This window comes from Medicago sativa, chromosome 8 (genome assembly GCF_051527215.1).
Source record: "Medicago sativa cultivar Bolivia chromosome 8, Bolivia_mono, whole genome shotgun sequence".
Classification (NCBI taxonomy): Eukaryota; Viridiplantae; Streptophyta; class Magnoliopsida; order Fabales; family Fabaceae; genus Medicago; species Medicago sativa.
This window is the reverse complement of record NC_140756.1, coordinates 18,755,445-18,770,899: the sequence shown is the minus strand read 5'-3', so window position 1 is coordinate 18,770,899 and position 15,455 is coordinate 18,755,445. Positions and strand designations below refer to the sequence as shown.

General features: G+C 32.4%; 1 protein-coding gene and 1 long non-coding RNA gene across 2 annotated transcripts; both read right to left on the bottom strand.

Moving 5' to 3' along the window:
* Positions 1 to 3,578: 3,578 nt before the first annotated feature.
* Positions 3,579 to 4,993, bottom strand: LOC146897536 (uncharacterized). The gene is made up of 2 exons (XR_015022422.1): positions 4,607 to 4,993; positions 3,579 to 3,783 (listed from the first exon to the last, which is right to left on the bottom strand). It is a non-coding gene; the product is annotated as an uncharacterized LOC146897536 (long non-coding RNA).
* Positions 4,994 to 7,514: 2,521 nt separating this feature from the next.
* Positions 7,515 to 11,058, bottom strand: LOC146897535 (UPF0481 protein At3g47200-like). Its single transcript, XM_085736292.1, has 2 exons — positions 10,426 to 11,058; positions 7,515 to 8,411 (listed from the first exon to the last, which is right to left on the bottom strand). The coding sequence occupies exons 1-2, from the start codon at positions 10,984 to 10,986 to the stop codon at positions 7,650 to 7,652; spliced, it is 1,323 nt and encodes a 440-aa protein (XP_085592418.1). The 5' UTR covers positions 10,987 to 11,058; the 3' UTR covers positions 7,515 to 7,649.
* Positions 11,059 to 15,455: the final 4,397 nt, after the last annotated feature.

The following is a 15,455-nucleotide window of genomic DNA, read 5'->3' as shown; positions in this document are numbered from 1 at the left end:
ATGGACACGTAATAACTTTTGACCGTGTATCTTTTTTTAATAAATTTTTTACCGTAAATCTATTTTATCACATTTGATTATATTTTTTATTTGACAATTAAGATTCGTTTAAAGTGTGTGTATTATTGTTTCTATTGTAGTGGGGTTGTTCTTATTGTAAATGTGAACAAACCTTTTTTATTAAAATTTTAAATAATGTTATAAGATGTGTGAAAAAATAAATATAACAATTTAAATGAAGGATATATTTTTTTTGCGGATAAACGAAATGTATAATTAAACAAAAATTATACTAAAATTACATTTTTTTTTAAAAAAATCGGGTATCCTCCGCGTGAAACTGCGGAGACTAATCCCTCGAGCATTGTGGAACCCAAATGGGTGGCAAGCTCTCCTTAAGAGTTTTAACGTTGCTGCATGCCTAAGGCTGAATTCGAACTTAGGACCTTTGTTAAGTTAGAAAAGATCCGTGTCTTCTCATCTAAGCGCTTTTAGAGTTTTAGGTGATATTCGTTTTATACATGGGTATGCATTAGGAATTTATTCGAGCTCTCCCTAAATATTTTTTTTCTTTTGTTTCGCCAATGTATTATTATATTTTATGGAGGCTAAATAATAAATAAATAACTGAATTTTTAGAATCTTTGAAAAAAATAAAAAATAAAAAATTAAAGACAATATACTTAATATTCAATGAAATTCCATTAATCTGACATTTTTTTTGAAAATTTGGTGTCCGGTCTATAGATCGATTAATTCGATGGGTACAACTTCATTGTCCACTTACGTGAGGCCCAATTAAAATCAGAGCACGGTTCTACATATACTTTTTTTTAAGAGGTTCTATATAGACTTAACCCACTGACATCAGTTTGTCATATTATTTCATTTTATTTTTATAAATACCATCAAAAACACGGTATCAACGTACTCATTTGTTTTTCTTTATTGTACATTATTATATATATATTTGATCACAATTGATTATCAAAAAAATTAACATATATAAATACAATTGTTTAAAAAATGGTATGATTGGACGAAAAATGTACTATTCCAAAATTAAATTTCCCTTTTTTTTAAAGAAATATTCTTTTTATTTGAGATAGACATGTTTTGAAAAGATGATACCATATGAAAAAATTGTGGTTTTTCGTATATTTGTTTGCGGATTAATTCAGTCCTAACAAAAAATTATATTCAGATATTGTACTCCCTCCGGTCCTTATTATAAGAAACAATTAATTTTTTTGGTTCATTGTGCAAGTGATGTATCTAGTCTATATTTATAATAAGATACATTAATTATTCTATGAACCTAAAAAGTCAACTTTTTCTTATAATAAGGACCGGAGGGAGTATTTGTTTAGATAGACGAAAATGATAAATAATCATTAAAACTCACATACACAAGTGAAATGTTGAAGTTTGAACCTCAATCAAAACGTCTGACATAACAATTTTGACGTAATTTTAAATTTCAGCCACACGATGACCAGCTTTTTTTATAGGATGGCTTGTTTTATAATGAAAACGATAATAATTATTAGTATTGAAAAATAAAATAAAAAATTATCCAACATGTTGGGTAACGTGTGCTTTCAATATTTAATTTATTTTTCCCAAGGATAGGGAATGCTGATTTGGAAGCTGAAACGACGCCAAATTTTGCTGTGCGTTGCTTGCTTCAGTTCAGTTCAGGGGAAAGCGCGAACTGTGCGTTTTCTTTTCCTCTTGTAGCACCAATTGTGTGTGCCCCTCGGTCAACAAGTACAAGACTATAAGTTTTCTTTCTTTCAAAAAGAAGTACTACTAGTGGCCGGTACAAGTACAGGACGAAAGTAAAAGGAGGGATACATTGAGTCAAACAAAATAAAAATATAAAATAAATGTGTGACACATTCCCATACAATTAATTATTATTAGGGTCGTGTTAACTTGTGCTCTAAGGGCACATGTTAAGGAACTCAAAAAAACAATTTTGCATTGAAAAACATAATATTTTACTAACTTTTAAGAAGTCAAATGCACGACTTTTAATACGTTTATTTCTATAATGAGTTTCTTAACATGTGCCCTTGAGGGCACAAGTTAACATTTGTCTTACTCCCTCCGGTCCTTATTATAAGAAACAATTGACTTTTTTGGTTCATAGAATAATTAATGTATCTTGTTACAAATATAGACTAGATACATCACTTATACAATGAACCTAAAAAGTCAACTTTTTCTTATATTAAGGACCGGAGGGAGTATTATTAATAACCAAATTATTAAGGCTCTTGCCAACCAGACACTGGTTAAAAAATCTATAAATAAAAATTTTGTTTTGAAAACATAAGATGTTACTTTTGATCAAGTAATGAATATACAACTTTTTCATAAAAACTTACTTGTTTTGGATGCTTAACTATTTAGGACACTAGTTAGCATTCTCCAATTATTAATATTATTTTCAAATTATAAGTTATGTATACATTTGTTATTTCAGGTAATAGTCATTTTGATCCAGAATATGTACAACGAATAGTTACAATAGTCATTCAATGTATCAAAATTTTAAAATTGTCGATGATTGTGCATTATGTTAGTCAAGGAGTAAACCACCAAATTAGTCTTTATATTTGAAGGTCACTCTCAAATAAGTCTCTCACTTTATTAATATTTCAAACTAGTCATCATCTTTATTAAAAGTTTTTCAATTTGGTCTCTCATTATGTGACAAAAACATAAAAACATGGACCTAATTGAGAAACTTTTGGCAAAGATAGAGACTAATTTGAAATATATTAATAAAGTCAGCGACTAATTTGAGAATGACTTACAAATACATTGACCAATTTGGTGGTTTACTCGTTAGTCAAAATAGTCTCTTATTTTAAAATGATTGTTAATATTGTCATATCAGTCATTGAATATACTTACTTATTGTCACATCAATTTCTATAAGTACACTTATTTACTATCATATCAGTCTCTATATAAAAAGAGTTAATGTCAGCATTGCAGGACTATATTACCGTCATAGACTATTTTGACTAACGAAATCCACAGTCGGAGACTATTTTAGAAATTCGATACATTGAAGGACTATTGTCGTTGCTTGTTCTACATTTAGGATATGTTTGGATGGATGGTTTAGGAGAGGAAATGAGGGGATGGTTTACTTTTTATTTTTAAATTACGGACACTATGAAATATTTTTTTAAAAGTTAACATATTAATATGGTAAACGATCATATAAGACTTCTATCACACTTAATTTATTTTAAAAAATATGTTATATAATCCGTAATTTAAAAAAGAAAAGTAAACTCTACTCTCCCTTCTCCTCCTAAACCCTAAATCTAAACACATCCTTAGAAAATAAAATGACCATTATTACCCCTTTGTTATTTTTCCCTTAGAAAAAATTGTTATTTTGTTTATATCTACAAATAAATTTTTATTACCAATATTTTGACTTTTATGAATTATTTATTTGTTATTACAAATAGGATTATTTTAAGTTTTGGATTTTATATTCTGAAAATGAGTATTGTAACGTCCTGGATTGTTAATCCAAAACATTACTTATATTTCTTTCTTTTAGAAAAATAAGACTATTCGTTTTTTTTCAATAATAATTCCTAACAAAACTTCAACAGAATTCTTTAAAGTAATTTAGTTAAAATTCTTAAAAGTAAACAACCTTTAAAATTACAAATCAGAAAAACCCAAATTTGTTTCCCCGCGTACACGCTTCAAGCAAAACATCATGCACACATCATATCTCCTTTGCACCTAAAATGTTGGTTGTAAGGGTTAGTCTTCAACACCCATGAAATAAAATCAACAATAAATTATAACATCAAATAAGAATATACAACCATCATCAAGGAATTGTCCTAAAATCATTTCTTTTTAGTTTAAAATATTCACCACTCAAAAACATAATAAGAACAAACACAAGACTCAAGACTCAATGTCGATGCAGATGCATGAGATGCAAATAGACAATGATCCGGATATCGCTCCAACTGGCATAACAGTTTTAATCGCCCCATTTGGCATATAATAATAATCGCCCCATTTGGCACTTAAAATCTATTGAAATAATAATAATCGCCCCATTTGGCACTTAAAATTCCATTGAATCGCCACATTTGGCACTTGATAAAATAATATAATAATCGCCCTTTTTGGCACTTAATATTCCATTGAATCGCCACATTTGGCACTTAATAATCACCCTTTTTGGCACTTAATATTCCATTGAATGCAATGATATGCATGCTATGCACTCTTTCTTTATTTTTTTGACACTTAAACCACATAAAATAATAAACTTGCACACAACCTCTAACTTACATACACCACAGAGAATCATTTTAACTCAACAACATTTTTCATTTCACAAATAAGCAATCATCAATATTTACACATTCATCAAAACACATACTTTAACAAAATTGCAACTCATCAATTCTTATAATTATCAACTACAAGAAAATTAATAAAAACATAATAAATCTTTTCACTCAACCATCAAATCAAGAAGCATATCAAATTCAACATCATAACCTATCATTTTCATTTAGATCATGGTCAAGACTAGAGCCCTTACCTTAGATGCTCTCCTTCCTAGTCGAATAACCTTCAAATCTATACACATCACTCTTCGCACTGCTAACTCAACTCCAATTGACGAGGACGACCACAAGAAAACATGCTTCTCAAATGTGTTGAAGGCCATAAAGGGTGGATATACATACCGGCCCATGACTCTTTGGTGACCATTATAGAGAGAGACCTAATTGAGAGGGTTTCATTATTCTTTTTCTAAACCGACCGTGATGCAGCATGTGTGAGTCTAACACATATATACTAAAGTTAGGTTAGAATATAATTAAAGTTATGAATATATAAAAGTATGGATGGCGGTTACAACTTAAAGCAATTTGGAGATGCAACAGTGGTCGGGTGTTTTGAATAAGGAAGGAAATTTGATGCATATAACTACATGGCTGGTATATGAACCAAAAGGAAAGGAGAACGTGAGCATATGAAGCTCATAGGTAACAGCTAGCTTCCCATTTTCTACTAGTAAACCAATATAAAGCAGGGGTGGCATTTTTTTACTGACTCGGCCAGATATTGAAAAAAAGGAAGTGGGTTAGTGCTTTAAGAATAAGTCTTGGTGAGGTGTACATGATAGTAGTAGCTTGCAGCAAAAATTTAGGGATAAGCATGACTAAAAATCTACACTTCATGAATTAAGTTTTACGTGTTACTATTGTTTTGTCTTTTTCTTTTACCAAAAGATACTAATATCTGGCCCTATAAATTAGCACAGTAAAGTGTTGCATATATGTTGAAGGTTTCCTTATTTCTCTAACAAACTCCCACGTTTCCCATGGCTCACTTAAAATTGGATCAATATGATCATACATTCTTATTTATCTAAAAGGATCAGAACTAGTAATATTTTAAATAAAACCAAAATAAATTTATATAATAATATCCTATCATATATTATAATAATAGGCAATATATGGAAAATAAATATACATAAATCCATGAAAATATAGTTTATGAAAATTAGGGATGTTACAAGTATAATAATTTTGAAAGAAACTATGTATTTAATGAAATATTGGATTATTTTGCATTTGACCCATATAATATAATTCATCATTCATGTAACTGTTAATTATTTTTTATTTGGTTTCGCACCCCGCGTTGGGTTTGTTGGATTGTACCCGTAGCGTGTGTGTTTGTCGCTTCAGTTTTCATACTTCGTTTATTTTTTGTTGTTTACCCTTTAGGGTTGGTTCTAAAAAGTGTAGTTTGTCACTAATTGTATTGTCCTTTAAGGGTTGTTATTACACCTTGTATGTTTCAAATGAGTCAGGTTTACGTCCCCATTCTCTCGTTCTCTTTTGTTTTTATTTAATCTATTTGCGCTTTTGGCTCACAAAAAAGTAATTTATTATTTAATTTATTGTAATATTTGAATTTTTAATATTTTTTTGGGAGGCTATAGTGGTGCCATGATTAGGGGTGTAAGAGGTTCGGACTAAATCGATGAATCCGAAAAATCAATCCAAATCAAAATGTAAATTACCTAATTTTTCTGATTTAGATAAAAAAAAATTGAATTGAACTAAGAAATCTAGATTGCTTAGGTTCTCGATTTTCAATTTTAAAATTCAATAAAATGATGAACCAAATTGATAGGTTTCCTAAGGTTACTACGCCGACTTTGATTTAGCTTAGACCCAACATTCTACTAACATCATCACCCCAAAAAAAAAAAAAAAACTAAAACTTATCTTCACTTACTTGAATAAGTAGAAAAAAATAAATAAAAGTAACAAATACCAGATTTATTCGTTGTGACTACAATTTAAATATTGAAGCAAAGAATAAAAATATAGACCAATTTTTAAACGTAACACAGAAAGAGGATAAAAAAAAAAGTAGGGTGCCAATAGCAATGTCCGTTGTATTTATTTTTGGGCTAAAGTATAGACCAATCCAAACACAACCCTACTTTTCAACCCGCATATCCTTCTTCTACTTCCCTACGTATAAACACTTCCACTGGCGGCTGCTTCTTACATCAACTCATTCTTTTCTTCTTCAAAATCTAAGCACCACAGTTTTGTTTTCAAAATCATTTTTCATTCAGTTTTACACTTTTACATTGGGGTTATTTTTCTATGCATAAATATAGTTTTGAAACAGCAAGGAAATGATGTTTATATAGTAAAAGGTTTGAGTAGGAAGAATATAGATTTGTGTAGTAGTGACATGACAGTGATTTGAAGTTTTTAAGGTGAAAAAAACAATACAAATGAAGATGGCCCCTGTCTTTTGCTTAGTTATGCATTGTGACATTCGCAACATCTTCTAAATCAAAATGGGTTGTAATAAAAGGCGTGGGTTGCATTCTAGTATGGAATGATAATCTAGACTTCTCCCAACATTCTTAATTACTTCAATTACTTGTCTACTATTATCACTCTTCTTCCTGCGTTGATTACAATCTTTATTCTGATCCTTGTAATCTTTGTTTATTCTGTATTATTCTAATTTTCAGACTATGTTGTTTTTTTTAGTGGTTTGTTAAGTGATGAATTATTTTGTATCTACACTTGTTTAATATGCAAAAATATGGTTAATTGGGTTGAGTAGATGTTTAATTCAATATACTTTGAGAATTTTGGTTAACTCATGTAGTTGAATTTACCATCTTGTCAACGAATTAACTATATTTTTGGTTAACAATGTGGTGTACCAAAATTGGTTAACAATGTTATCATAAACTACATTAACAAGAATAATAAATAAAAACTTATTTATTTGTATAAGTTGATTTGCATAAGCTCAAAATAAGTTTAATCCAAACACAATAAAGGGTCGGATATGATAACAAAACAGTCCTAAAATTGCAAACAAACAAATTTTAAATAAAAAAATTTGACAATAATCACAACTTATTAGCCGGAATTAATAATTTATTCATTAATTCTTACAAACCAAGCATCAAATCAAATACATGAAAATTAAAAAATAAAACAAACAGCAAACAAGTATATAGGTAGGTAGGTAGGTTGTGATTATGGAAGATGACGAAGTTTTGAGTATATAGAAAAATAGGTGAGTTAGTTAGGTTTTTGATAAAATTGGCCAATTGAGTAACCAGTTTGAATAACAGTAAGAACAAAAAGAAAGATGGCAGCAACAAGAGACGCAATAGACCAAGGGTTCCTGAAATAAGTCCGAATGAGATTGGCACGGTTTTTATTCCACGGTTTCTTGCAAAACTTATCGATCTCATTTCTCATCTTACTAAAATCATTGACCCTCATCATACCACCAAATCCTAAGCTTTCGTCCACAGGGATTTCTCTGGGTAATGAGTTGAACAATTTGGCAATATCTTCATAACTCCCAAGAGCGTTGATTAGTATCCCGCTTTGGCATAGAATTGAAACGTCCTTGGCACTGTTGATGATGCTGGCCATGAATAATAAAAACATTGTTACCTCTTTACCAACTCCAATGTTGAGACGTTCGAAGGCAGTGAGGTTATGGAATACGTATTGAGTGTTTTCGTCTAATACCATCTCCGGGAGCCTAAGAACACCTTGATTAAAGGTAACATCTCCAAAGTCTTTTGTTATGCTTTTCTCGAAAGATATTCCAGCCTCATCGAGCTCTACTGCGGATCGATAACTGACCGAAATATTTGTATACTCCGTCACCTGCAATGTGGGCATGTTTTCTACCTGAGTTGGTGATGGTATCACATATTTTCTGAACATGTCCAATACATGCATGAATTCCCACAAGCTTTGTCTTGGACGTATTTCTAAGTTGAAAAGAGACTCGAAATGCCATAATAACGACTCATCATGATTAGCCTGTAATGTTTCATATAAACTACCGTTAACAGAGAAAGGAGGTTAAGGATTTCGTTAGAATGACAAAAGTTCGAAATATAATTGTTACTCTAAAAACTACCTTTAATCCAATTAATTATAACAAAAGGCCCATTGTATATATTATCTAATCTAATATTTCCCTTCAAACAATATTATCTAAATTAACATAAACATCGAGATTTTGTCAAACAAAAATAAAACGTACTAGAGGTAATATATATAATAAAAAAAAACACAACTAACATTGCAAGTTGCAACCAACATAAGAAGGTTGCAACACCCCTCCTAGAAACGAGATATTCTTGCATGAACTCTTACCTAAGAGATTATTTTTACACCCAAAACCAATAAAAATATGACACATATTATTAACTTTAAAAAAAATGTGATTTTAATTAAGGAAATGGAAACAATAAATGGTGGTGGGTGGTTTTTGTTGGTTAAAGAAAGTGGAAAAAGGAGAGAGAAATATTAAAAATAATGAGAAAAAATTATGATATTAATTATTTTTATTATTTTAATGAGATGTTTGATTTTAATTGATTGGGTGTAAGAATGATATCTTAGGTATGAGTTCATGTAAGAATTTCTCCCTAGAAATTACCTAGGATATCTAGCATGTGTGTTAAACTTGACATTGGATACATTAAAATTACAATAATAAAAAGTTCCTTTGAATAATACCACTATAATACCATTGTCGTTAACTTTATTTGGTACAGCGACTTCTGCTTCTCCATCACGAACCACTCTGTCGTCTAGTGACCTGAATATCTGAAATAAAATAAAAAAAGGATTGGGGTGAGACAGGATGTCTCAGTGAGTTCAACCTATCCTAGGTTGTAGGCAATCTCAGGGAACCTAGGATCGCCATATGTTCTAAACTCAACCCATTTCAGGTTTATACAGTCTTTATCATACATAATTGAGCGATCGGGGAAAACGAGGATCGCTACCTAGAATACAATCATGATTATATCATAACGTCATATTCTTATTCATACACATACTCATAAAAGGAGAAGCATCTACGTACCGACAGAGAGAAGCAATTAAACACAAAAACAAATAACTATATCGATCAATAATAATAGAGAGAAAAACCAATAGAGAGAGAAGTAATCAAAGAAGAAATAGCAACCAAACCAAACCAAGTATTGAAAAATTGATATTGATATTAAAATTATTTTAAAATTTTATCTTTTATGGAAAAGAATTAATTTATATTTTAGTCATAATATTTGTTATATGTTACAAAAAAAAAATATATAATAAGGAGTATTTGGTAAAGAAATAACTGATCCAGTTTTTCTTTAAGTAGAAATAATTAATCCCGTTAAAAATTTAAAAGATGCCCCCAAAAAAAGAGATAAAGAACTTTATCAAGATAACCTTATATTTAGGGATGAATATGATGTTATCTAATTAGGATCCAGATTCAAGCTCTGCCAAACGTGCAGTACCAATATAAAAACTAATTAATATTCGTAACAATTAATTACTAACATTTTTTTATTAAAAATGTAATATTATCTCACAAAAAAATATTTAATTATAAATCATTGGTCAATAATATTATAACTCAACAAAATATTACTCCTTCCGTCTCACAATATTTGTCTCTTTAGCATTATTTCTTTTTCTCAAAATAATTGTCACTTTAGAATACCAATGCAACATTTATTATTTTTTTTCCATTACTATACCCTTATTTATTGAATTTCATCCAACTTAACTACAATTAATAAGGGTGTTTTAGTAAATGATACTAATTTTACCATTGAAATCAACACAATCAATCATTTCCTTATTAATCGTGCACAAACCTTAAACGACTATTATTTAGAGACGGAGGGAGTATAACTGAAGAAAAAAAATTGGTATTAGACTTAAATTTTAAATAGATTTGGGCGTAATCAAATTTTTTCAAGGTTTTTTTTTTTATTTTATAAAAAAAAACTAACTTTAAAGAAAACACCATTAATGTTATTACCTCATCGCCTTTTTCATCTTGCCACAATGTACGTAGAACCATCATAGGTATTTGATTTTCAAGTATAAGCATGTCACGCAAGATATATGGTAGCATATTATGATTCCCAGTGTAACCAAAGATAGGATCATTGTCATCATAGTCACCCTTACATTCTCTCGCAATCTCCAAAATGAAACAACCATCAAGAATCATCATTTGAAGGAACTTTGACTTGTCGAGTATCCAAATTGGATCAAGTGGTAGGTACGAGTCTCTTAGCTCATCGACCACTTGATCCAAACGTTTGAAGAGTAACTCAATGGGTTTTTTCCATCTCTTTAGGAAATGAATAAGGGCTCTATGCTTGTGCTCTTCCATTGCCATTAAATGCTCCTCACCATGATGATAAGGACCAAACGAAATTGTTTGTGGTTTGTAGGCATTTTTGTTTAGCTCCTTCAGCTGTGAGGGTACTTTGTAAATGGAACGCTTCTTCCATTTTTCCTTCTCATCAGCTATTGAAGAACCGTTGTTCTTAATCTCCTCATTGATTTCAACCACCCACTTCATTTCTTCCATGCGTGCCTAAGAATTAAGATGCAATATCGTTTTCTGTTTCTTTTTTGAATAAACGATGCAATGCCTTTCTTCATTGCTTAACATATATATAGCAGTATACTCTCTCCATCATAAATTATATGTCATTTTGACTATTTCGAACAAATTTAAAAGAAAAATAAATTAAATTAAAGAGAAATTATAAGTTATTTTTACAAAATTATTCTTCATTAATGATATAAGAAAAATAAATGAAAGAACTAAAAAAATAGAGTAATAAATAGTTGAAGTATAATAGAAAAAGTATTGATATTGTAAAGCGGTTTATAATTTATGACAAATTTTATCTTCAAAACGACTTATAATTTATATTTTTTCATAAAAGAAATTACAGAAAGGAGACCATTATTCATTAAAATGACATTGATCTTAAATTAATTTATAAATTTAATTCTTTTCCATAACAAATATTATGACTGATCCAGTTAAAAAAATTTAATTCTTTTCCATAACAAATATTATGATTGATCTTAAATTAATTTATAAATTTAATTCTCCTATATGTTTTACATATATTATTCAGAAACTTAATTATCTTATAGGTACATAGAAAGCAAAAATAAATCGCTCCATGAGCCGTAAGGCTATCAATGTCTAATTGAGATCTGCTTTTAATCTTACTTTAACAAAAAAAATGGCAAAATTTTCTTTTTATAGAACTGTTTTTAATCTTACTTTAACTTCTGGTAAAATTTTCTTTTCATAGAAAATTAAATTAATTAAAAAACTTAATGAAAAAAAATATCTTAGGTTTTTTGTATCCTTTAATTCCTACCTAGATTCCTTTCATACTTTTCTTGACAAAAGATTCATTTCATACTTCTTTGCATTATCCTCCTATTTTTCTCGTGCATGAAGAAAATAATATTATTTTTTTGAAAGAATGAAGAAAAGAATATTATTTTTTTTGAATAAAGAAAAGAATATTTTATTAAGCCAAGAAAAGAACATTTTTCTCACATGCGTCTCTCTCTGTTTATAGGTACATTGATATTTTTTTTATCATACCATTTACTATTTATTACTTTATTTTCTTTTTTTTTAATTTTTTCTCATGTCATTAATTAGAGATAATTTTGTAAAATCACTCATAATTTCATTTTCTAACACAAAATTAGTTATATTTCTTAGTATGTGTGAAAATGTCAAAATCATACGTAATAAAATTAACTACTTTCGGACAACTCATCTTTCTAACATTCCCAATTCCACATTCCCAATTCCTTTGGAATTATGTGTGACTTTATTTTTTTTTTTTGAAATGGCAAAAATTTATTGACCAACAAGCCCGTGCAAGGCGCACTAATAAGCTTGGGTGGAAAAAAAACAAAGAAGGGGAAATCGGTTGCCTTACAATCACCTGGCTCGAACAAAAACCCCTTTAAAAAAACCACTCGAAAAAACTAAGGAACAACCCTCAAGAATCATGACGCAGACATATACAAGTGACACACCACAAGCATACCCCTGCATCAACACCCAAGGCCCCTGAGAACAAAATACCCCGCCCAAGGCCTGGCAAGCAAAACCCGCAGGAAAAAACAAACACCAGCCGCTTCAACACCAAACATGACCCCGCTGCCAACACAGAAAACGGCAAGGACAGCACCACCAAAGGATAAAACTGGCAACATCCAAGCAGCACCACAAACCCAAAAAACATCATGGCAGTAGCAGGTGGCAATCCGCAGAAACAGGTGTCAAAAATGAACCAGAAGCTGCAAAAAACACACCAGACCTGCTACCTGCTATGACAGCCGCGGCTGGGACCTTCGAAGGCACCAAAGAGGGTTCCAACGCCATTCAAAAAACTGACAAACCGGCATACACATCTTACACATCGCCCACTTCCAAGCCAACACAATCACCTCATCAACAATAACATCCACCTCCACCATAGCATCGTTGAACACTTTGTCATTCCGCGAATTCCATAACACCCAAATGGTAGCTAGCCAAACAACCCCCTTCCCTTTTTTGACCTTCTTGTCTCTTTCCCACCCATGCCAACACTCCCAATGAACAAAAAGGTTCGGTGGCGTAATGAACAAACAATCTAACCATCTCATCAACTTCAACCAAACCGCATTAGCTACCTTGCAATGAAGGAAAAGATGAAGAGCGGATTCTCTAATCCTATTACACATCCCACACCCAAGATGCACTCCCGGCCCAAGGACATTTCTCAAGGATAAATTTTCTTTAGTAGGTATACGGTTAAGGAGAACTCTCCAAGCCAAAGCTACCACCTTCGAAGGCGCCGGACACTTCCATAACAACGCAAAAACCCCCTTCTCCTAATCCCTCCACCTCAAGTCATTAAAGAGAAGCCCCTCCAACCTCTTATAATACGAATTCACCGTAAACACTCCGGAATCATCAAACTTCCACCTCCACTTATCCACTTGATTTGTCAAAATCACTCCTTCCAAATCCTCCTTAAGACTTAAAAGCACCTCCTCTTCCCACATGAAAAGATGTCTTCTCCAAGTAAAGTTCCAATCCGTACCCAAATTCGACACCATACCCACCTCACCCACCATCGCCTCCTTTTGATCCGAGATAGAAAAAAGCCTTGGATACTTTCTCCGAAAACTTTGATTCCCTCTCCAAGCATCACTCCAAAAACTCGAAGTGAGGCCATTACCAACTTTCCTCTCTACTCCCGAATTAAACCAATCAAGCTCACCAAAATCTCCAAGCTTAATAATATCCTTCCACCAAGAAGAGGTTAACCTCAACCCCCCACTAAATCCACCCGCCAACAATCTTCCCGCGATATTACCGTATTTGGCATTCAAAACATCCTTCCATAATGCCGGCACCCCATCTAACAAACGCCACCGCCACTTAGCCAAGAGACTAACATTCATAATCCGGATATCCTTCACTCCTAAGCCCCCATTCTCTTTGCTAGGACAAACGGTTTCCCAATTCACCCAACAAATCTTCTTCCACCCCCCCCCCCCCCCCCCACTCCTCCCCAAAGGAATTCTCTTTGAATCCGCACAATCTTCTTCCACACTTGGACCGGAAGCCTTAAAAAAGACAAATAAAAAATAGGGATAGCATTGAGGACCGAATTCAAGAGAACAGTTGTACCTCCAAAACTAATGTATTTGTGCCCCCACGTGTTCAACCGCCCGCTAATTTTTTCCACCAACGGCTCCCAAGTAGTCATACTCCTAGGATTAGCTCCCACCGGAAGACCCAAATACTTAAAAGGAATACTCCCCTCGCTACAATTCAAAAAGTTACACACCATCGCCATGAACTCATTTACCACATTCACCCCTATCAATGAGCTCTTAAAGAAATTGATCTTGAGCCCGGACGCCATCTCGAAGCCTCTAAGAAGAGCTTTAATAGCCCAAAGATTTTCCACCGTCGGTTTCCCTATACAAAGAGTGTCGTCGGCATATTGAAGGTGTGAGACCACCAAACCACTATTACCAAACTCAAAACCCTCAAACAAATTACGATCCACCACATTTCTCATCAAACTGCTAAAACTTTCCGCTACCAACAAAACAAAAACGGCGCAAGCGGATCCCCTTGTTTAAGTCCTCGTTGAATACAAATTTCCTCCGTAGGACTACCGTTAACAAGGATAGACATGCTACCCCCAAACACGTAAGCTTTCATCCAATTAACCCACTTGTCACAAATACCAACTCTCCTCATCATATATTCCAAAAAAACCCCAATCTACCGAGTCGTAAGCCTTCTCAAAGTCCACCTTGAAAATAAGGCATTCTTTGTTCGCTTTCTTCGCATAATCCACCAACTCATTAATCACCAAAACACCATCCACCAAGTGCCTACCTTTAAGAAAAGCCGATTGAGAAGATGAGATAATACTATTCATGACGCTTGCTAATCTCCTTGCCAACACCTTAGCTAGTAATTTATAAAGACACCCAAGTAACGAAATTGGCCGAAAATCTTTCAACTCCAACAGGGATGACACTTTAGGAATTAAAGTCACAAAAAAAGCCAACATACTTTTTGGTAAGACTTCATTTGCATGAAATTGATCGAACATGATTCTAACCTCATTTTTGATCAAGTACCAAAAATCTTTGACAAAAGCGAAATTAAAACCATCCGGACCCGGACTTTTACCACCATCACTCTCTCTAACCACCGCCTCCAACTCCGACCAAGAGAAAGGAGCCACCAAGATGTCATTTCGGCATTATTTAAACTAGCGAACTCCACCTCATCCAACCTCGGGCGCTCCCACCTATCCTCGGCGACATGATTCGTAAAATACTCCACCACCTTCCTTCGCACTTCAAAAGGAGACACCAACCAAACATCATTATCTTTGAGCGCCTTGATAGTATTTCTACTCTTCCTCAATTTAATACATTTATGGAAGAATTTAGAGTTAGCATCACCCTCCTTAAGCCACCTAGACTTTGACC